This window comes from Mirounga angustirostris, unplaced genomic scaffold (genome assembly GCF_029215605.1).
Source record: "Mirounga angustirostris isolate CCGP_5_RB_7025 unplaced genomic scaffold, mMirAng1.0.hap1 SCAF_5, whole genome shotgun sequence".
Classification (NCBI taxonomy): domain Eukaryota; kingdom Metazoa; phylum Chordata; class Mammalia; order Carnivora; family Phocidae; genus Mirounga; species Mirounga angustirostris.
The window spans coordinates 128,075,401-128,097,965 of NW_026991713.1; the positions used below are offsets into that span (position 1 = coordinate 128,075,401).

A 22,565-nucleotide genomic window follows, 5' to 3' on the forward strand; every position below is an offset into this window, starting at 1 on the left:
TGGCAGAATTTTCTTGTAGACACAGGAATTTCTTCCCCCGACCCCGACACAGGAAAAAAAAAATGCACCTCCTTATCCTTGCATCACTCAAAACGTAAATTTAAAGTGACCTTTCCCCATGAGGCTGGATTAATTTTATAGCAAAAAACAAGTTAATAAGATAAATATAAGTATTCCCGACAAAAGCAGTATCACTCGATTTAACCTCTGCCCTACGTCTGGCGACTACTCTGTCCAGCCTGATGAGCTCAATTAACCACCATCAGTTATATACCAGAACAGTGCAGCCCAGACATTCCCAGATATTTTTTTCAGAGCTTGAGATTCTGTCTTCAGACTCCAGGCACACTGTCTTAGCCCGTTCAGGCTGCTATAACAAAATACCACAGACTGGCTGGCTTCTAAACAACGGGCATTTACTTCTCACAGGTCTGAAGGTGGGAAGCACAAGATCAAGGTCTGCTGAGAGCCCCCTTCCTGGTTCATGACTGTGTCCTCACGTGGCAGAAACAGGGAGAAAACTCGCTGGGGTCTCGTTCATAAGGGCACTAGCCCATCGTGAGGGTTCCACCCTATGACCTAATCACCTCCCCAAAGCCCCACCTACAGACACCATCACACTGGGGGTTAGGTTTCAACATTCAACTTTTGGGGGGGACACAAACATTCAGCTGATAACACACGCACGCTCATACCCTCCAGTGACCCGTAGTTACAACCAAATGCACACGGAGCAGGAGGGTTCTGGGAAAGGCAAGGAAATGGGCCATGGAAATGTGATGTGTCCAACTCAATAAACGTTTGTCAAATCCCTGGTGTCCACAAGGCATTATTTTCCTTTCCGTTACCTAGCGAATGAAGCCGGTGAGCCCAGCCTGACTCCATCATGCTGGGCACATTAACCGAGGGGCAGTGGGGCTGGCATCCTGGCATTTTCCTTCGACACCGTCCTGTCTCCTCCCTCTGTCTGCAAACCTTCCCCCTCCCCCACTCCTCCCTTGTCCTCTGATTAAGCTGAGCCAGGTCCCCGGGTGCCCTTTCCACACCGCAGGAGCCAAACAGCCACGGGTGGTAGAAGAATCTAGCAAGTCACAGTGTCCCAGCGCCCTGCTAGCAGCTGGCTTTGATGACAGTTCCAAGGGCAGTATTGCTGTTTCACAACACTTATCACACTGTAATTAATTTCAAAACAATGTCTCTCGAGTCCTGTGGCCCCGCGCACCAGGTGGGGAGGGGACAACCCTCAAGTGGCTTCCCGGGCCAGTTAAGGCTTCCCAGCAATGGCTCTGGTGCAGGGTGCAGGGCACGCTGCTGGCACGCAGCGGGCTGCTAGGGATTGCACCCAGAGAAAGCCGGAGACACACCGGAGTGGCACCCGCCTATTCCCTCCCGTGGCCTGGCCACGTGACACCAACACTTTTAGCGCCTGGAGGCGCCTGCAAGTGTGGAGGTCCCCTTCACAGCTGTCCCGCGCTTTCTGGAGCAGGGCAACACGGTGTCCAGCAACACGTTCCCCTCGTGCTGAGGGCGCCGAACTCCTGGCCGCACATGGCTGTCTGCCGAGCCGGCCTTCGCCTGTAAACAGCCGCTGGGGCAGATGGTCAACCCAAGGCCACGCAAGGTAATAGTGCAGAAGAGAGCGTGGACGGGTCCCAAGAACACAGGCAGCTACACACTACGATAACTACCCCGGAAGGGGACGGGGGGAAAGCATTCCATTCATTTAGGTCACGTAGACAGTCTATATTTAAAAATGGACTCTGGGGCGCCTGGGTGGCTCAGTTGGTTAAGCGACCGCCTTCGGCTCAGGTCATGATCCTGGAGTCCCGGGATCGAGTCCCGCATCGGGCTCCCTGCTCGGCGGGGAGTCTGCTTCTCTCTCTCCCACTCCCCGTTTGTGTTCCCTCTCTCGCTGTGTCTTTCTCTGTCAAATAAATAGATAAAATCTTAAAAAATAAATAAATAAAATAAATAAATAAATAAATAAATAAATAAATAAATAAATAAAAATGGACTCTGGCACCCACATCACAGTCACTATTGCTTACTGCTGTGGTCTGACAAGTCAACCCTTCATTTGGGGCTCAGTAGGGGACTCTGAAGACAAAGGCATTTTCCCATAGGATACGCGTCCAGGGCACAGGAAGCATCCCCAGGTGTATTTTGCTACCATCATGTACGTGATTTGGGCACCCGCCTCTGTGGTTTCAGGGACCTTGGAAGCTCTCCAACCTCAGAAAAAAAAAAAATCTGCACCCTTGAAAGAGTTAACCTTGAAAACCTCACCTCAGACTTGCCACTCTATGAAGCACAGGTATGATACTAGGCTGTTATCAGTCACTTCTACCTTCGAGTGAATGATGTGGTGAGAATGAGAGCAGACAACATCTGTGAAGGGAGGGGACTTGGGAAAGAGAGAGAGAACACAAGGAGGGGGACCGGGAGAGGGAGAAGCAGGCTTCCCACAGAGCAGGGAGCCCGATGTGGGCTCGATCCCAGGACCACCTGAGCCGAAGGCAGACGCTTAATGACTGAGCCACCCAGGCGCCCCTAAATCTTTTTTTTAATATTTATTATTATTATTTATTTGAGAGAGAGACTGAGAGAGAGAGCACGAGAAGGGGGAGGGTCGGGGGAGAAGCAGACCCCCACACTGAGCAGGGAGCCCGATGTGGGACTCGATTCTGAGACTCCAGGATCATGACCTGAGCCGAAGGCAGTCGCTTAACCAACTGACCCACCCAGGCACCCCTAAGGTAGTTGTTCTAATTGCCATTGCTCTTCCAGATGGGGTCTCTCTCCTGAAATAAATCAACACGGCCCCTGGTACTTTCAATGCCGGCACCGACTTTAAAAAGTGTGTACTTTTGGGCACCTGGGTGGCTCGGTCAGTTAAGCATCAGCCTTCGGCTCAGGTCATGATCCCAGGGTCCTGGGCCCAGCCCAGCGTCGGGCTCCCTGCTCAGCCGGGAGCCTGCTTCTCTCTCTGCCCTTCTCCCCTGCACATTCTCTCTCTGTGTCTGAAATAAATAAATAAAATCTTAAAAAAAAAAAAAAGTGCGTACTTTTTTCTGCACCACCACAAATGGAGAACAGCAGACGTTTGTTTTTGCCTGGTTGGGCAGCAGTCTCTCGTAACTCTTCATCATCTTGCTTCAGGGCTGTGCCAAAGGGTCACTGGTCATTGCTCTTTCCCAACAGATATCACACCGATCTACTGCGTTGATAACATCATAAAAGCTTTTTTTTAAGATTTTATTTATTTGAGACAGAAAGAGAGGGAGCACGAGAAGGGAGGAGAGGTAGAAGCAGGCTCCCCTCTGAGCAGGGAGCCCTACGTGGGGCTCGATGCCAGGACCCCAGGATCACGACCTGAGTTGAAGTCAGATGCCCCAACCGACGGAGCCACCCAGGCGTCCATCGATAACATCATCATAATAAAACTTGGAGAGCAGAAAATAGCAGGGGCCAAGGATGTCTTGGTAAGATCTGTGTAAGCTAAAGGTAGCCGATGTATCCCACGGAATTAAAGGCTACATCAGTGACATATCTGGGAGGTCCAGTAGGGCATGAAGGGCGCCAGAGGGGTACTTCATTTGAGGTAATCTATGCACAAATCAGAATTTTCCAAATAAAACAGAGAACTTGTTCATTAAAGGGACCTCAGAAGAATCCTATTTCAATGTGAAAAGATAGCTCCTAATTTCTCCTTTTGTCCTTTTTCACAGGTTTACATTTTTGTGCATTGAGTTTCCTAAAAGCAGGGCCCCTGTGAGAGCCACATGCAGAAGAGTGAAAATGGACCACTTTCTTACACCATACGCAAAAATAAACTCAAAATGGGTGAAAGACCTAAATGTGAGACAGGAATCCATCAAAATCCTGAGGAGAACAGAGGCAGCAACCTCTTTTACCTCGGCCGCAGCAACTTCTTCCCAGTCACATCTCCAGAGGCAAGGGAAACAAAAGCAAAAATTAACTACTGGGACTTGATCAAGATAAAAAGCTTCTGCACAGCAAAGGAAACAGTCAACAAAACTAAAAGGCAGCCTACAGAATGGGAGAAGATATTTGCAAGTGACATATCAGATAAAGGGCTAGTATCCAAAATCTATAAAGAACTTAACAAACTCAACACCCAAAAAATAAATAATCCAGTCAAGAAATGGGCAGAAGACATGAACAGACATTTCTGCAAAGAAGACATTCAAATGGCCAACAGACATATGAAAAAATGCTCCCACGTCACTCGGCATCAGGGAAACACAAATCAAAACCACAATGAGATACCACCTCACACCAATGAGAATGGCTAAAATTAACAAGTCAGGAAACAACAGATGTTGACAAGGATGTGGAGAAAGGGGAACCCTCCTACACTGTTGGTGGGCATGCAAGCTGGTGCAGCCACTCTGGAAAACAGTATGGAGGTTCCTCAAAAATTTAGAAATAGAACTACCCTATGACCCAGCAACTACCCTACTAGGTATTTACCCAAAGGATACATAGTGATTCAAAGGGGCACCTGCACCCCAGTGTTTATAGCAGCAATGTCTATAATAGCCAAACTATGGAAAGAGCCTAGATGTCCATCAACAGATGAATGGATAAAGAAGATGTGGTGTATATATATACAATGGAATATTACTGGGCCATCAAAAAGAATGAAATCTTGCTATTTACAAAGACGTGGATAGAACTAGAGGGTGTTATGCTAAGCGAAATAAGTCAGAGAAAGACAAATACCATATGATTTCACTCATATGTGGAATTTAAGAAACAAAACAAATGAACGTAGGGGAAGGGAAGGAAAATAAAATAAGTAAAAACAGAGAGAGAGGCAAAGCATAAGAGACTCTTAGCTATAGGGAACAAACTGAACAACTGAGGGTTGCTGGAGGGGGGTGGTGAGGCAATGGGGTAACTGGGTGATGGACACTAAGAAGGGCACTTGAAGTAATGAGCACTGGGTGTTGTATGCAACTGATGAATCACTAAACTCTGCCTCTGAAACTAATAATACACTATGTTAACTAAATAAAATTTAAATAAAAAATTGATTAAAAAAAAGCAAGGCTCCTATACCTATAAGTCTCTGCCCCACTGCCTGCTACACAAAGACTAAATGATGAGATCTCAAATTTGTCTGCCCTGCTCACTCCCTGCCTTCTCATGAAATCCTATCCCAGATAAGAGGGCATTTGGGCCACAAAGTATGCTTTAATTTGGCAGATGGTTGTACTAGTTAGGGTTCTACAGAGAAACCAAAGCAATAGAACCAGAAACAGAACCAATAAATAAAGAGATTTATTATAGTTATAATTGGTGCACGTGATTATGGAGGCAGACAAGTCCCAAGATCTAGAGTGTGAGTCAGCAAGCTGGAGACCCAGGGGAGCCGATGGTGCAGTTCATTCTGAAGGCTTGCAGGCTCAAGCCCCCGGAAGAGCCAATGTTGCAACTGGAATCCAAAAGCAGAAAGAGGTCAATGTCCCAGTTAAGAGGCTGTCAGGCAGGAGGAATTCCCTTTTATTTGGGGGCAGTTCAGCCTTTTATTCTATTCAGGCCTTCAACTGATTGAATAAGGCCCATTTCATTAGGGAGGGCAATCTGCTTTACTCAGTCTGCTGATTTAAAGGTTAATCTGATCCAAAAACACAACTCACAGAAACACCCAGAATAATGTTTGACCAAATGTCTGGGCACCCTGTGGCCCAGTCAAACTGACACCATTACAACGGTGATGCCCATCTTCTGCAAGGGAGAATACAGGAGTAGGTGAACAGGCCCCACATGAATCTGAGGATCCCAGAGTGAACGTGGCTGACACGGAGAGACCAGACTGCAGAAATGGAGCCCAGCCATGGGACCCCCGGGTGGGAAACTGCTTTAGCACCAGGCTTTCTGGGCAATCTTGTAGCCAGAGCGTCAGATGGACAGCAGGAAGACTCAGCTGGGGTTAAACTTGGTTCTACCGCAAATAGTGCCCTTGCAAGAGGGATTCACAGACTCCTATTGCTATCAGGTGTTAAACCCTAGCTAATCTGCAGGGAAACAAATAAGATCACATCTTGGCATTTCAAGCGATTTTCTTCTCAAAGTTCTAACCTTCCCTTCTCTGTGACCTTGGACTCATGACTCCCTGAGAAAGTATTAACACTCTCTGTTCACAGATAAAAACACTGAATTACAGAGAGTTTGGGGAGGTGTGGCCCTCACCATCCGAGTCCCCGCCTTCCCTCCCAGGATTCCTGCAGTGCTCACAGCCCGCCAACCAGGGCCTTGACTTTCTCCAGCTTTCGAGGCTTCGTCTGACCAGACCTTCCCTGTCCTCCACCAAGAGAGGTGGCTGGCGGCAGCCATGTCTCAGTGGGCGAGCTTTCCCCCAACGTGCTGGTTTGCTGCCCTGGTCCTTCTGGACTCCCGTCCCTGGGTTCACCACAGTCACACTGCCATGACAGGCAGAAGCAGGAGCATAAGGGGCTCTAGAACCAGCAGAATACCCTCAAGAAGCCCTGTCCACCAGGAGCCCGGGTGTCCTCAGGCCCCATCAGTCTTTCTACGCAGGGGGAGGGCCAGAGGCAGCCACGATCCTCAGCCCCAGCTCCCACCCTTCCCTCATATCCATTTCTCACCGCCATCATCGGCTTTAGCCACATTTGCTAAAAATACACCTCGCTCCCTTGTTACACTTACTAATACATTCTATTTCAGGCCTGTTTGCATTCTTACTTAGAAATACCCGCATGGGTAGCAGTGAAAACATGCAGAATGCTATAGCTTTTCCTTGAGGAGGGTTCGTTCCCCTCTGCTCTGCTGTGCTCAGCCCACGAATCGGAAAAGCAAACCTTTCCTCACTGGATGGGAACTGGGTATGAAACCTTTCCTCACCAGATGGGAATTAGTGAAATAAAAGAAAAGGGCTGCATCAGAGGAGGAAGGAAGAAGCCAAGAAGAGACTCAGCTGGGCACACAGTGGAGCTGGCGGTCCCTTCTTGGCACACCTGCCCTCCGTGGGCACACGCGCAGCCCCGAGCCCCAGAGTCACTGTCGCCCCAGAAAGTCAAGCAGTTGCAGAGTGGCCTCATAACACTAGTAAGAAACTTGGAGAACATCTAAAGAAAGCCACAAACCAGGCTGAACTCCACGAGCCAGCCCCTGGAAGCTGTTTTCTGAGTCCGCAGCCCGGGGAAGTCATTATTTCCGCTGCACAGTGGTCCCCTTGTATGAGCTCATCCTCCCCCACCCCCCGCCCCGGAGCTAATGTCCCTGCTGGCTTCCCTCGGCCGTCTTGGAAGAGCTCCCTGCCTTTCCTGGCGTTTCCAAGAACTTTGGCTCTCTCGTATAATTATGTGGAGGATAATGACAGCTCTCCAGTCTCTGATCTTTGCCTTCCTGGAGGGAAGGAGGTAGAAGTACCATATGACCAATTTCAAGGCCTTAATTCATTCATTCTTCTTCCTGTTTTATCCAGTGACTGGGTACTGGAAGGCACGCGAGGAGAGGAGAAGGGACGGCAGGGCTGGGGCCAGACCCGGGAGGAGGGGGGAATCTTGGGGGGCAAGCCAGAGCTCAGCACACAGCTGGTGCAATATTTATGTCTTTCCAACGGCCAAACTCATGGGTGACAGGTGCATGGATGAGCACAGAAGGAAGCATTCAGAATGCTGACTCTGTGCCCTGCCCTTTTCCGGTCTCAGGACGTTGCACCGGCCTGAACTTGGAGCCATCACTGTTACCCAGGTATGAAATCACCTCATTAAAAATACAAAAACAATTTTAAAACAAAGCATGAGACTGAATGATGGCTCCCTCAACTAAGCTAGATAGGAGCCTCCCAAAGTCTGGAATCTGGGGGCTTCCCCCAGCTCCATGCACACAGTGGCCGGGAAGAGATGGTTAATGGCAGGCAGGAGAAGCTGATCCAGCCAGACATGACAATGAAGGATCACGAGATAAAAGGAACAGGAAGCTAAGGGTGAAATTTCTCTAACTACATTATCTCTTTTGCACACTTAGCGAGCCCCGTGATCTGGCCAGGGAAATGATTATTGACAACCCTGAAAGAGGAGATCCTAACATCTGAAAATCTCCCAAATCCAAGCAAGAGCAGATCTTACTCATCCACGCTTGATTCTACCCTTAGTAACAGAAAATATTGGCATAAACAGGGAACCCTCCATCACCATCACGGCATCCCATTGGTGGGTTCAGATGATCAAAATAAGCCTTATCTCCTCACAGTATATCCTCAGGTGCTGCCACTGAATTCAATTACATCCGCATAACAAAAGACAGTCACAACCACGGGCTATTTATCATGCATGCCCAGTAGGCTGCAGAGATGCAAATACGTGTGTCATATATATGCGCATATGGAAAAAACCCACTCACACTGAAAAGAAGTTTCCCAGAACCTCATCCCCTTTCATTTTCTCTGCTATTCCTCTGAATAGCTTGTCTTGAACACTGTAGCTGCCAAGACAGAAGAATTCACTGCTTGAGAAGGAAAAAAAAAATTCTATTATTCAAACTTTCTTTCCTTGGGCGGAAGGAGAATAGTGAAAGGGGCTGGTGAGCTTTCTTTAGCAGGAAGAAGGTTATTTCTCCATTTAGCTACCAGGCAGTACAAAGGAAAGTGGGATGCAGGGGAGCTGCCCTGAGCCCTCCACCAGGAGGCCCCATGTCCCCCGGCTCTAATGGGACTCCAAGAAACGACTTACTCCCCGCCCCTCCCCCCACCCCCTGCCGTGCCCCTCTTCTTCCCACCTTGCTGCTGAGCATTCTGGAGACAGGGGCAGGTGTGGAGGGAAACAAGGAGAGGGAGCTGGGGCAGGCTGTGCCAGTTCACTTCCCTCTTTTCAGAATTGCTAAGAGGATTAAAGAGGTAATTGTTGCTTCTGGAGCTCTTCAGCTATAAGACGCTCTATAAATACCCGCAACCACCCCCTCCAGGGAAAACACATTTCATTACAGTGGAGGTGAACACTGCAGAGCCCGTGAGAAAGACGGGGATGCATCGTGGAGGGATTTTTCTGCCATCCTGAGTGGACCCAGAGTAACCACCTTGTAGAGTGAATGACCCACCCCAACTGGCATCTAATAGGCTTATTCCCGTGTGTCCCTCCAGTGTGCACTTACAGAGCACCGACTGACGGCTCAAAGAGCAGCAGGGCACGGTGGTTAAGCACATGGGGCTTGAGCGAGGCTACCTGGCTGGAATCCTCTGCCCGCTTACTAGCTGTCTGACCTTGGCAAGTCACTTAACTAACCCCATGACACGGGGACACAGAATCTGCCTCACAAGGTCTTTGTGAGAATTCAAAGGGCTCGTGTTTGTCCGGGGGTCAGCGGTGAGAGCTAAAGTAAGGCACGGCTATGCAACTTGCCTACCAAATGTAGGGCTCTGTAGTCTTTTATTTCTTCCTTGAGTATTTTCAAGTAGGTTATTAGCATTAAAAATGAGGTGAAGGAGGAAGGATTGACCAATTCGATGTGGACTGAGCACTCACTCCTGTGGAAAACAGAGAAGCGAAGACAAGGTCCCTGAGCTTCCCAGAACCCCAACAAGGAAGAGTGTTCGGGTGTTTTTATCTTTAGCTTCCAGGCAGTGGCATACAAAAGGAGTGGAGGAGAAGCGTATTTATCACAGGCACTGTTTAGAATTGCCAGGAGACAGTGATAATAAAGCAGACTCACTTTTAGTTGATGTTACTATTGTTCTAAGTTCTGTATGGACAGTGCCCTCCCATAGCTCCTGCCTCCAACCGTTCCCTTTGCCTCAGGATACCTGCCCACGCATGCCAGGAGCTCACCTGAAAGAGACGACCCCTCACTTGAATCTTCTACTAGGAAGCCCTGAGTCCATACAGGGCAGTGAGCCGGCTTCCCTCCTCGAAGGTTCCTGGGAAGCTGTACTTCCCGTAAAGGGAAGAGACGCCTGCAGTCAGCCAGGCCCTGGTGGGAATCCCTGTCCTGCATTTAGATGAGCAGCTCAGAGTGGCGGTTCCCAAAGTGTGGTCCCTGGCACCAGCAGCTGCAGCACCTGGGAACTTGTTAGAAATGCAACTTCTCAGGATGCCTGGGTGGCTCAGTCGGTTAAGCATCTGCCTTCGGCTCAGGTCATGATCCCAGGGTCCTGGGATCGAGTCCCGCATCGGGCTCCCTGCTCCGCAGGGAGCCTGCTTCTCCCTCTGCCTCTGTCTCTCTCTCTGTTTCTCATGAATAAATAAATAAAATCTTTAAAAAAAAAAAAAAAAAGAAATGCAACTTCTCCGGCTCCATCGCAGAGCTCCCTCCCCAATCAGAAATGCTGGGGGTGGGGCCAGACAGCCCGTGTTTTAACAAACCTTCCAGGGGATTCTTTTTTTTTTTTTTTAAAGATTTTATTTATTTATTTGAGACAGAGAGAATGAGAGACAGAGAGCATGAGAGGGGGGAGGGTCAGAGGGAGAAGCAGACTCCCTGCCGAGCAGGGAGCCCGATGCGGGACTTGATCCCGGGACTCCAGGATCATGACCTGAGCCGAAGGCAGTCGCTTAACCAACTGAGCCACCCAGGCGCCCACCTTCCAGGGGATTCTGATGTCCACTCAACTTTGAGAACCACCGGCTTCAAGAAACTTACCTCAATTTTCTAGAGTCACAGTTTTCTCATCCGGAACCGGGGGTAACAACACTCACCCCATCGGGTGTTACCCTATAGTGTTACCCTATAGTGTAAGAATTAAATGAGATAATACATGTCAAGCACTTGGTACAGTGCCCCAAACACGGCCAGCACTCAATACACTGTACCTATTATTATCAATGGTCAGTGGAACACATTCAGAAACAGCTAGAACGAGCGTAGAATCCATGACAGCCCTGAGGCTCAGGGAAGTGGGTTAAAGGACAGTCGGAGGAGAGAAGTTGAAGGAAACCCACAGATATTACTGTGCATTACCCCAGGTCCCCCAGTGTCTCGGGGTCACTATCCCATGTTACTTGTGATCCTACCAACTCCCGCTCCTCGAGTATCTTGGGGGTTGAGAGTCCCAGGGAATAAAAGTGTACCCCATTTTATTGTTAAAATAAGGGTAGCATGAGTTTTGAGGAGTTGCCTCCAGAGAGAATGAGATGTGTCTGAGTTCAAATACTGGTACTTAAAATGTGTCACCGAAGTGTTTAGAACTTGTTCTGAATTGCTGAAGGGTATTTTTGGTAAGGAACGGTGATAAGAAGCATCATGTGCTGACTGACAGAGCATCTGGAATTCAAGAGCTAAGGAGAGAGCCCGCTGGAAGGATCCCATCTTGGATTATAAACCACCATTACTTGAAACAATTCTGGAAGAGATGACGAGGGCCTCCTCACAGCCGGAGGCAGTGGACCCTTGTCAAGCATGTGGTCCCTCCCACCTCCCCCAACCTCCTCCCTTTGGCTCCCAGCACACCACCTGCCCTAGTTCACAGTTATTCCCCTGACCCCCTTCCCAGCCCCTTCTGCAGACTCCTCTCCCCTGGCCCACGTAGCTGCCATGCCTCAGCCCATCTCCCAGCATGTCTCCTGAAACCCCACTCTTCCTCTCTGGATTCTGTGCACAGGAAGACAGAGGAATGGGACACAGCTCCGGGATGGAGGCCACCTTTAAATCTTGGCCTACTGTTCACTCTGTCACCCAAAATGGATACAGGAATAGACAAAGAAGAGGAAGGTCTTCCCCTCTGTGCCTTCTCTCTCTCGGGCAACCGCATCCTCCTGGGCACTAGGATGGCATCCAGAGCTATGTCAGCTTCAGGTCAATCCTAAGCACCAGATCTTCCTATCCACCCACCTACATACCTCTGCCTGATGGTCCACCAACATCTCAAAGTCAAGTCACCGCGAAAGTGAACCCATTAGCCTTCCCCTAAGTCCATTCCTCCTCCTGTGTGGTTCCTTCCAATTCTATAGTAATAGGACGTGGAGCAGAGGAAATGAAGAGCCGGGTCTGCTAGGAACGAGGATTGGCAAGCCTATGGGAAGGGGCTGACAAGGTCACACAATGGGGTGCTAGTAAGAGAACAGTTGTAACGACTCGCCCCAAATTCAAGTTCAAAGTACGGTACAAAAATTTAGGTGGAAATACTTACAACATTCAACATCCAATTACTCGCCTACTTCCATCTGTCACCTTCAAAACAAACCAAGAAAATATTAATCCTCCCAAAAGGCACCCAAAACAAAAAGTCCTGACCTGACAAGAGAATTTCGGTAAAGAAACGTAACCATCTTTGAATAAGAAGTTGTGGCGTGTATGTATACAATGAAATATTCAGCCATAAAAAACACGAAGACCTATCATTTGCAGCAACATGGATGGAACCTGAAGGCATTACGTGGAGTGAAATAAGTCAGACAGAGAAAAACAGGTACTGAGTGATCTCACTTCTATGTGGAATCTTAAAAAAAAAAAACCTCAGAAAAAAAGGATTAGACTCAGACTACGGGTTCTAAGGGCTGGAGGGTGAGGGGATATGGGGAGTTACTGTTTAATTGATACAGAGTTTCAGTTCTGGAAGACAAAAAGAGGTCTAGGGATGGGTGGTGGGGATGGTTGTGCAGCCCTGTGAATGTACTTAATGCCACTGAACTGTAGGTATAAAAATGGTTAAAATGGTAAAGTGTATGTTATGTATATTTTACAATTTATTTTTTAAGATTTTATTTATTTATTTATTTGAGAAAGAGAGAGCGTATGTGTGAGCAGAGGGAGGGGCAGACGGAGAGGGAGAGAGAGAATCTCAAGCAGACTCCACACTAAGCGTGGAGCCCAACACAGGGCTCGATCTCATGGCCCTAAGATCATGAGCTGAGCCAAAACCAAGAGTCGGACACTTAACCAACTGAGCCACTCAGGCGCCCCCATATTACAATTTAAATAATGGTTAAAAAAAAAAAAAACAACTTCTGGTAGAGGTACCAGTTAGGGACCCCATCACAGAGGAACTAGAGGCTTCCCCAGAGGTACTGTTAGCAAAACGGCCCACCTCCCATCAGACCTAGAAGTGGAAGGAAGGTCCAAAGTGACTCAAGAAAAGTTTCTAATAAAAAAAAAAAATTCTTTTTATTGTATAGCAAAATCACATAAACATATTGATTATTGAATTCACACATTCAATTCTATTAACTTATAAGGCATGCTTCGTTATAAACTAGCATTGGTTTAAAAATAGGCCCCAGAGCTGCCTTTTCGGGATGTAGAATTCTGAGAAAGCCATTCTACAAGACGTTCCACCAGATTCCCACACGACGACGGCAGGGCCTTCTAAGCAGCCTTCCTAGATCAAATCTCCATCTGTCTCTAAAGAATGATCTGTACAAATTTCAGATTCTTTTCCCCACCAATTAACCCCTTCCTGTTGCTGCCCAAAGCCCACAGGACAAGTCTAGCCCTCGAGTGTAAGACGTGGCCACTGGGCCTCGGGGAGAGCGAGCTCTGGGCCTCGGGGAGAGCGAGCTCTGGGCCTCGGGGAGAGCGAGCTCTGGCCGTGCAGTTACACAGTGGACTCCCTGGCCCGAAGCCTGGCTCCACCCTCTGTCCGGAGGACCTTCTGTCCATCCCAGCCCCTCTGATCTTAGCTCTGTCCTCTGTAAAATGTTCCTACCTCTAGAGTTGGTATGAGGGGTAAAGGAACCCATGTCTGTAAATATGCTCAGTGTCTTGCGCCTAATAAGGACCATGGAAGTCCTAGCTGTTGTTACCCTTCTGCTCTGCAAGGGACTTCGTGGTGTGGACACAGCCTGCTTTCTCCCAGGGCAACTTCCGACCTTGCTTTCTGCATGGTGCATTTTCACGAACACGCCACACTGTGAATGCCTCCAGCCTCCGCATGTGCTGTTCCTTCTGCCTGCACGTCCCCTTCCCTCTGCCCCACACTGGCCTCGCAAACGCTTTAAGGGGTGTCACTTCACCACTGATGGCTTTCCTGACTCCTGCACGGACTTATGCCCACTTTCCTGGGTTTCTGTTGACCCTTGCGACCCCTACCCTGGCTACTTCCCAGCTTCCCTGACTCCCCAGGTAATGAGCATCAGGCTCATTCACTGTGCATATCACTGTGCACTGAGCCTCGAGCAACGGGCCTGGCATACTCACGAATGAATGAACGAGTGAACGAATGCTGTGCAGTCAAAGTGTGAGACTGAGCCCAGGAATGAAGGGAGGAAGGAAGGAGACAGGTGGAGCAGCTGTGGAGGAAAAGGGGTGCACTCAGGAGAGAGGAGGAGAAGCAAGGGTTTTAATCACAGGAGGGAAAGAATCAAAGGACACAGGGATGCTGTGTACAGGCCACGGAGGCTCACAGGTCTCACCAGGGCCCAAACCATCAATGCATTTGACAAATTTAGACCCAGAGAGACCAACGATGGGGAAGCGCATGGACAGCATGTCGTCTATACCTTTACACGCCCTCGCACCTCAGTAAAGGGAGTTACACGCCCAAAAGCCCAAAGAGGCTGCATCTTGACAACGGGGAGGATAAGAAAGGCAGAGACCTCTCACGTTAAATGGGCACTTGCAGTCAAGCTCCAAATTATGCCTTTTCAACGTGTCTGTCCTTGTTCTACACAAGCAATCAAGGAAGAAATCGGAGACCCACCCGGCAAGTGGAGAGGTGGGTGGGGAGCCCAGGCTGTGGGGAGGAGTGCTCCAGCCCTGCGTTTCCTGATTCCCAGGGACTTACAAGCTAAGGGACCTTGGCCAGCAGCCTGGCAGTCAGGTGAGCTCCTGACCTGTGGACCCTCAGGCTTTGGGTGGCTACGCTCTAGTCAAAGAGCCAGGACATGTTTCACATGGTCGGTCACCTGATAGGCAAAGCCAGCCCCATGACAGCCCCTAAAATACAGGTTCGCCATCTTCAATGAGGTGCTGTTTCCTGTTACAAGTCAACAAGAAGAACACATGATCTCGGGCCCAAAAGGGAACGTGACAGAGAATCATAAAGGCAGCTGGCCTGCCCGTGTACGGAACATACTGATGCAGGCCGGGGCTAACTTCCCAGGAGGAGCCAGCCTGCTCCCCACAGCCTGCAGTGGGCTTACCCAAGAGCAGACTCCGTGATCAGTGAACGGCCACTCAGTCCCCAGCTTTGGATCGATACTGGCAAATGAGAAAGACTAAAAATAAACATAGGAAAACACACATGGAGGAAAAAGAGGAGGGGTAGGGAGCAGAGAGAGATGAGAGGATGCTTATGGCACTCTGACTTTGGGAAGGCAAGTGGGACCCCCCCCTCCCTGACCCACACACACGCTGGGGCCCCGGTCAGTATAGAGGTGGGGGCACACTGGGTCATGGTGCACACTTCAAGCTAGGACTGGGTTTCCTGGGATTCAAAAGGCATATACAGTATTGGGGGGAAGATTTACAATATGAGAAAATGCCCAGGATATGTCATTTAATGACAACTGCAAGAAACAATACACAATAGGAAAGTAATTGTGTTAACTATGCATAGAAAAAGCCTGGAAAATATATTTTTATAACTTAACAGTGGTTATGTCAGAGGATGAGAGCCAATTTTCATATTCTTCTTCAAGTCTTTATCACATAAGGGGTGGGGGGAAGCACACTTTCTTACATTTACAAAGCAAGCCTCCATGTACTATATAGAGAGTCAAAGTTTTCAAAAGCATTCGAGAAAGTAATCATAAAATCTGGGAGGCAAGTGTAGCCCTCAAGGCTAGCTGTATTTATATAATAATGGACATTCTGCAATAATGTAAAAAAACTAATTATCTGGTTGCTTACTAATATGTGAACATTTGGAATCATTGAGACATATCTTTGGACCCAAAGAAAAATCCAAAGCAATGAAGCAGAATTTCACCACCCTTTCTTTCTGGTATTCATCCATTTCCTTAAATATCAGAATATGCTCTGAAGAAAATGTTCAATACTTAAAAAAAAAAAAAAAAAAAAGACTAACCTGGTAAACCAAAAAAATGAGAACAGAGAAAAAAAAAATCTGCCAGGAATAACAAGGTTCTGTGAGAACCGATTATATAAAAAGGCTTGAAAGAATAATTGAACATGTGCATTTTCCAAATCCCTTGAAAGGGTCATTTCAACTAAATAGTTCTCCAAGTAAAATAAAACATTATTTTCTCCAGAAGCTGCAAATTTAAAAACTGGATTCTTAAAATCTTATTAAATAATATTATACTATAAGCACGTTTGCCAAAGCATTTTATTATATTAGCTTTTCCTGGAAAAAGTTCTCAGGGTTCCCACATCGTAAGCAGTTGTTATGTAGTTATTTGTTTAAGAACTAGTAATTCCTGTGAAAGGTGTGTCTTTTATTTTCCAGATCTATAGCAGAAGGTGGCCAACCAAATAAGGGAATATTATGCAAATGTTGCCTTTCTTGGCCAGGGCCCAGCCAAAGCAGTGACGTAATTCCAGCAGCCTGCCCATCGCTAAGGGAAGGCCTGGCTCGGAGTTAAGAGTTAACTGTGAGTTAGTTACTTATACAGGCTGAAACCCAGAGGCTTTTAAGTCGGACAAGGGGGACTGTGTGTGTGGGGGGGGAACCTCTATCTTCTAACCTAGAAGGCTGGATTCAATTCGGGAGTGTAAAAACGCTGGGTGGTTTTTTTTCTCTCCCTAAATAGAAACAAGGCCATGTTCCCACTTCAGAGAAGCTCCTTCGGCTCAGTGGGACCCTGGGCTTCAAGGGTCCCAGAAACATAACGGGCTCCTGCCTTCCGCACCACTCTCCTCTCCTCACCCCGCCTCCTCAGTATCAGGGGAGCTTCGGGTCCTCATTCCCTGGAAATGTCTCCCTAGGGAGAAGTTGACTTCATTTCCATCAGCATTAATGACCCACCTTTCCAGCACGATGCTGTGCGGGCTGCACAATGCCGATGAGATTTGGTTAAGAGACTGCTAAATCATGAATAAAAAGGGCACCACCAGCCCTCCAATACCTCATTATTTGCTCGCCTGAATCCAATAAGAAAAACAACTACACGAAAGGAAAGAAGGACAAAGACAGGCTAATTCTCAAGGCTTCTGGAAATTCTGGTTCGGAAGGCGGCGGGTGTGGTCTGGGATTTGGCTGCAGACCAGACTTAGGGCCCCTGTAAGCCTAAACCATGGCACGTGTTCCTGCCGCGTGGCTGGAGCAGGGAGGTCACAGTGGTCAGGGCACCCACCAGTGGCTGCCTCAGCCGTGGAAATGGCAGGACAACCCTCCGTCCTTGCCTCTGGGCTGCCAAACAGACTGTGCTCAGCCCCAAGCCTGCCACCCTGGGAAACCTCTCCTCCCCCACGGGGGACCCCCTCGTCGTCCCACACTCAGCTCTGCTCTGCAGCTGGAAACCAGCCTCGCCCCAACAGTTTCACCAAGTTCTGGGTCCACCTTTGCCACAGGAGCCTACAATCTGGCTTTTTGTTTTTTCTCTCCAATCTTACTTCACCATTTTAAAAGCACTTTTCTAAAAAAATATTTGAAGAGGGACGCCTGGGTGGCTCAGTCGGTTGAGCATCCAACTCTTGATTTTGGCTCAGGTCATGATCTCAGGGTCATGGGATGGAGCCCCATGATGGGCTCTGCGCTCAGTGTGGAGTCTGCTTGAGATTCTCTCTCTCCCTCTCCCTCTGCCCCACCCTTGCACCTCCCCCCTGCTCACACATGCGCGCGCGCGCTCTCTCTCTCTCTCTCTCTCAAAATAAATAAATACATCTTTTTTTTTTTAAGATTTTATTTATTTATTTGACAGAGAGAAACACAGTGAGAGAGGGAACACAAGCAGGGGGAGTTGGAGAAGGAGAAACAGGCTTCCCGCAGAGCAGGGAGCCCGATGCGGGGCTCGATCCCAGGACCCCAGGGATCATGACCTGAGCCGAAGGCAGACACTTAACGACTGAGCCACCCAGGTGCCCCAATAAATACATCTTTTTAAAAATATTTGAACAAAATCAGCAGATCATAGAAATGATATGGGTGGACTGTATCAATATCAACATCCTGGTTGTGATATTGTGTTATATTTTTTTTTTAAGATTTATTTATTTATTTGAGAGAGCGAGAATGAGAGAGAGAGAGTACATGAGAGGGGGGAGGGTTAGAGGGAGAAGCAGTCTCCCTGCCGAGCAGGGAGCCTGATGCGGGACTCGATCCCGGGTCTCCAGGATCATGACCTGAGCCGAAGGCAGTCGCCTAACCAACTGAGCCACCCAGGTGCCCCTGTGTTATATTTTTGTCAGAAAAATTTTCCCTTCTTTGGAGCTATCATAGTGACCATCCTGTAACTCAGAAGGGCCAAAGGCACAGTCCCAGACACAGAGTCTTCTCAAAGGGCAGAGGTTTAAGAGACCGACAATCCTCCTTAGTATATTTAGAGCTGGTTGTACTTACCAAAGTATTTCTAATCCATTAACTCATTTGCTCCTTATAATACTTGTCAATACTTTTGTATAAAGAAACAAAAGCTAACTCAAATATTTGTTAATTCTTGGTCACTCAGGAATTGATGATTCACGATTATGTTAGCCTTTTCTGGGCCTCCTCCTATCTTGCAGGACATTTTACCATCTTCCTACCAGTGGATAGGTAGTAGTCTGAGAGATAGAGAATGAGTCTTGAGTCAGAGAGGTGAGGTTAGAACCCAGCTCTATGACTCAGTAGGTGGCCCTGCGTTAACCTCCCTGAACCTCTGTCTCTTCATCTGGAACAGGGAGGTAACACCCACATTGCAGAGCTGAAGCAGTGATTAAATGAGACACCTCGATAGAACATGTGGTGATTGCTCACAATGTTAGCTCTTCTGTCAAAAGTTGTTTTTAAAATAAGATTGGTTCCATAGAAACAAGAAGAAACAACCGAAGTGAAAATTTTCGATTATCAAAGAATTTATATTATCTACAAGAATCCCTGAGTTCATGGGCAATCGAGGATCATCTATAATTAGTAGCTGCTACAGAAATGCCCAGATGAGCAGGAGGATTTCTTTTTTATTTTCATTTATCTGAGTAAAGAAATGTTGTCCCATTATCTTACCTTTCAATAAGAAATCCACTATTAAAGCTCTGCATGTAACTAAAGTCCACAGAACACTAAGTACAAGTGTGTTCTCATCAGATTTCCACATTTTAGCTGTACACGCAAACGCAGAATTTAGGAATGATGACTCCCCGCCCGATGTCCAGAATGACTGGGGCACAGGTGTGTTTTTCAATCTAACCTGCTTAAGAGAATGGCCTTATAAACCATACATAAGTGGCCAAATTCCAAAGAATATCAAACATGACAAAACATATTTGGGGTGAATATATTGACCACTCCCTTCTGCCTTGTCCAACACAAGCCACTAACACTAAACTTCTCAAACCATAGTACGTGGGCCTGGAAGTAGGTGGAGCCACAAGGTTACAATGGCACATCTTCCTAGAACATCGGTGTTCCTCAATGGGAGTCCGTGAGACACCCAGAGTCGCCCGAGTTCATGTGTTCACCACTCTCTGCACTTGAGAGTACTCAGGGGAAGCCTGAAAAGCACTATTGAGGGGCACCTGACTGGCTCAGGTGGGAGAGCATGCAACTCTTGATCTCAGGGCTGTGAGTTCAAGCCCCATGTTGGGCGTGGAGCCTACTGAAAGAAAGGAAGGAAGGAAGGAAGGGAGGGAGGAAGGAGTGAGGGAGTGAGGGAGGGAGAAAGGGAGGGAGGAAGGAAAACACGGCACTATTGAGGGTGAGGGAAAATACCAATTTACTGAACACCTATCTGCCAAGGCCTGTGCTAGATGTCTGCACATCAATCATCTTAATTTCTCACTTAGTCGTTCAACAATCATGGGAAGAAGACAGGGAACAGCCAGTGAGCTTTATTACTGTTTTGAGATACATTTTAACCAGGCTTTCAGAACCCAGCTCAGCGTTAATATCACATCCTTCAAGTCATGGGCCCTAGGTTGGGGTGGGGGGGGAAGACACTAGGAACTTGGTAGTGAAAACACCAGCAGCAACCTCAGACATGAAAACATCGGTTGATATATATACAAAATGTGCTGGTGGGTTATGAATTTTGTTTACTTAAAAAGAGCAACTTCTGAATATAAACATATGACTGAATTTACTAATAAATACTAATAACTACCCACATGTGATACATTTATATACATATAATATTTTGTTAAAAACCTCTTAAAGGCGCACCTGGGTGGCTCAGTCATTCAGCGTCTGACTTCAGCTCAGGTTGTGATCTGGAGGTCCTGGGATGGAGCCTCCGCCTCCCAGCAGGAAGTCGGCTGCTCCCTCTCCCTCTTCTTCTCCCCCAGCCCCTCCCTCCACTTGTGCTCTCTCTCTCAAATAAATAAATAAAATCTTAAAAACAAAAAACGAAAACCTTCTTAGTGCTTATTTTGTTTCCCTAACCTAATCAGGCAAGAAATAACTTTGCTCCTGCCACAAATTTCAGCCACTGTTTGCTCAACAGAATTTGGCCAAGAGATGAGCCTTCTTTGGTGTAGTGTATACCACTTCTCCCCAGCCCACCCAGATTGTTCCTTGTCCATGTCGCTGCTAAGTGTTGCCCTCTGAGTCTTCTCACCAACATGAAAGGAACCTATTACTGCAACTGGTTAGAAATAAAAGCTCCTTGACTCAAGTTGGCCTGTTGAGCCTGTTGGGCCTGTCCTCCAATCCATCGCCTGTTGAATAACACACACGACACAGAAATTGCCTGTCATGAACACCAATACAATATACAAATATCAGCTATTTTTGTTGTCCTCGTGACTATCGTATTTTACACCCATTCTGTTGGACTGCCTTGGGACTCCCACAAATATGGTCAAATGCCCAGCAGCAGTTTAAAAAACTCTTAACATGTGTCTGGTTGGCCACTTGGATGTCTTCTTTGGAAAAATGTCTGTTCATGTCTTGGATGGGTCAGCCTGGTGATGGCTATTAAAGAGGGCACATATTGAATGGAGCACTGGGTGTTATACACAAACAATGAATCATGGAACACTACATCAAATAAATAAATTAATTAATAAATTAATTAATTAATTAAACTCCAGTCTTCATTACAAAAAAAAAACCTCTTAACAGGCCAGACATAACAAATTGTCAATTCGGTAAAATATGAAAAATTTATTTGCCATGAAATTAAAAGAATTTGGGCTTTGGCGGAACACTAAAACTGTTTGAAACATACACTCGTCTTCCTTCGCTGACTCAGCAAGGAGCCAGGGATCATGCTGTGTGCAGAAGACAGAAGAAGTGTTGGCTGAGAATATTCGCGCAAAGTGGACACCAGAGAACAGTTTACTGTGTGGTTAGAAAACGGAGCTGCTTCCAAGAAAAGCAATTCTTTGGTTTCTATGATAGGCAACAAACTTCTTCCCCCAAAGCTGCCGTGGCAAAGCAACGCAGTCTCCCCCGGTGTGGCTAGTCTTCTATTAGAAGCCTGTAGGGGCCACAGTCGTAGGGGAAGAACACCCCCAAAATTATGAGGGATTTCACAGGCTGCTGCACCGCTTTTGGATACGCTTACTCTACAAACATCCCCCTAAACGGCAAAAGGCATCAGAGAATTTGCTCCATCGTCCGTTCTCACCTTTGCATCCCTGTGGTTCTTATTTCCTCTCTGGAAATGAACTTCTGAAAGAAAACACAACCCAGCGTGAGCACCAGATGTAGACCCTCTCGGTGCCCAGATTCCTTGCATCACGCTTGCGCAAAGCCTTGGACACTGCGAACGGTCACACCATCAGGGAGCGGCTCCGGTGACTCCCACAGCCAGGCCCAGCGATGTCACACGTTCCTGCAAGGCCAGGACAGACAGCAGAGTGGAAGAGCTCACCTACCAGGAAGCAGAGATCACATCCTCCTGAGTTCGCCCGGAGATTCCAAGAGAGAACAGCTCTGACAAAGTCCCCAGATGGCCAGTCCTCCCAGATGACCCAAGTCTCTTAAGCAGTGGGCAAGAGGAAAACACACTGGCAAGTCTCCATGGCCATTACATTTCTGTGCATCCCCTAGGATGACAGAGGATCCCTGGGACCCCTGAGCGTTTCCTTACTATTCTACAGAGAACACTTTATTGGGATTATAAAGTAAGGATCTGCATTACTCTGCATTTTTTTTTTTTAACTTAAAACTGACTTCTGGTGCTTTCTTCACTAAATCACAAACCTACGATTGTTTGTGAATATGCTGGCTCCAGATAGATCTGTATTTTGGTCTTTGGTTGCCAGGAAAATTCCAGACTCCCAACTCTGGCTGCCAGTCTCCGTGTTTTTATTCCATCAAATCTGAGCAAGACTTAAGCGGTCGGAGAAGTGGAGATGCGAGAAGCACATTGACCGTCACAATTTCCTACGGCCTCTGATCTCTGTTTCTCCAGTTTCACCAAAACTTAATGGAACCGAAAGGCAGAGAGGAAAAAATAAAGATCTCTCCCTTTAAAAAATCATGTCATTGTTGAAATTTTAAAAAATAACCGTATTAATAATTCATCTGATTCAGAAACGGTGAAAGAGAAATCTGCCAGTTAAAAGACCAGAATGAGAAAAAAAAATAAACAAAGGAGAAA

At 47.4% G+C, this 22,565-nt stretch overlaps 1 protein-coding gene across 4 annotated transcripts in view; it reads right to left on the reverse strand.

Moving 5' to 3' along the window:
* Nucleotides 1–22,565, reverse strand: part of CAMK1D (calcium/calmodulin dependent protein kinase ID) — a 425,032-nt gene that overhangs the window by 322,693 nt on the left and 79,774 nt on the right. The window contains exon 1 of one of the 4 annotated variants that reach the window (XM_064592067.1): nucleotides 21,588–22,084. The exons of 2 other annotated variants lie outside the window; for them this stretch is intronic. In XM_064592067.1, coding sequence (XP_064448137.1) covers nucleotides 21,588–21,595 — 8 coding nt within the window. In that variant the 5' untranslated portion in view covers nucleotides 21,596–22,084. Of the gene's footprint in view, nucleotides 1–12,112; nucleotides 12,133–21,587; nucleotides 22,085–22,565 lie in introns of those variants that run through there. One more of the 4 variants, XM_064592068.1, reaches the window with a different exon arrangement.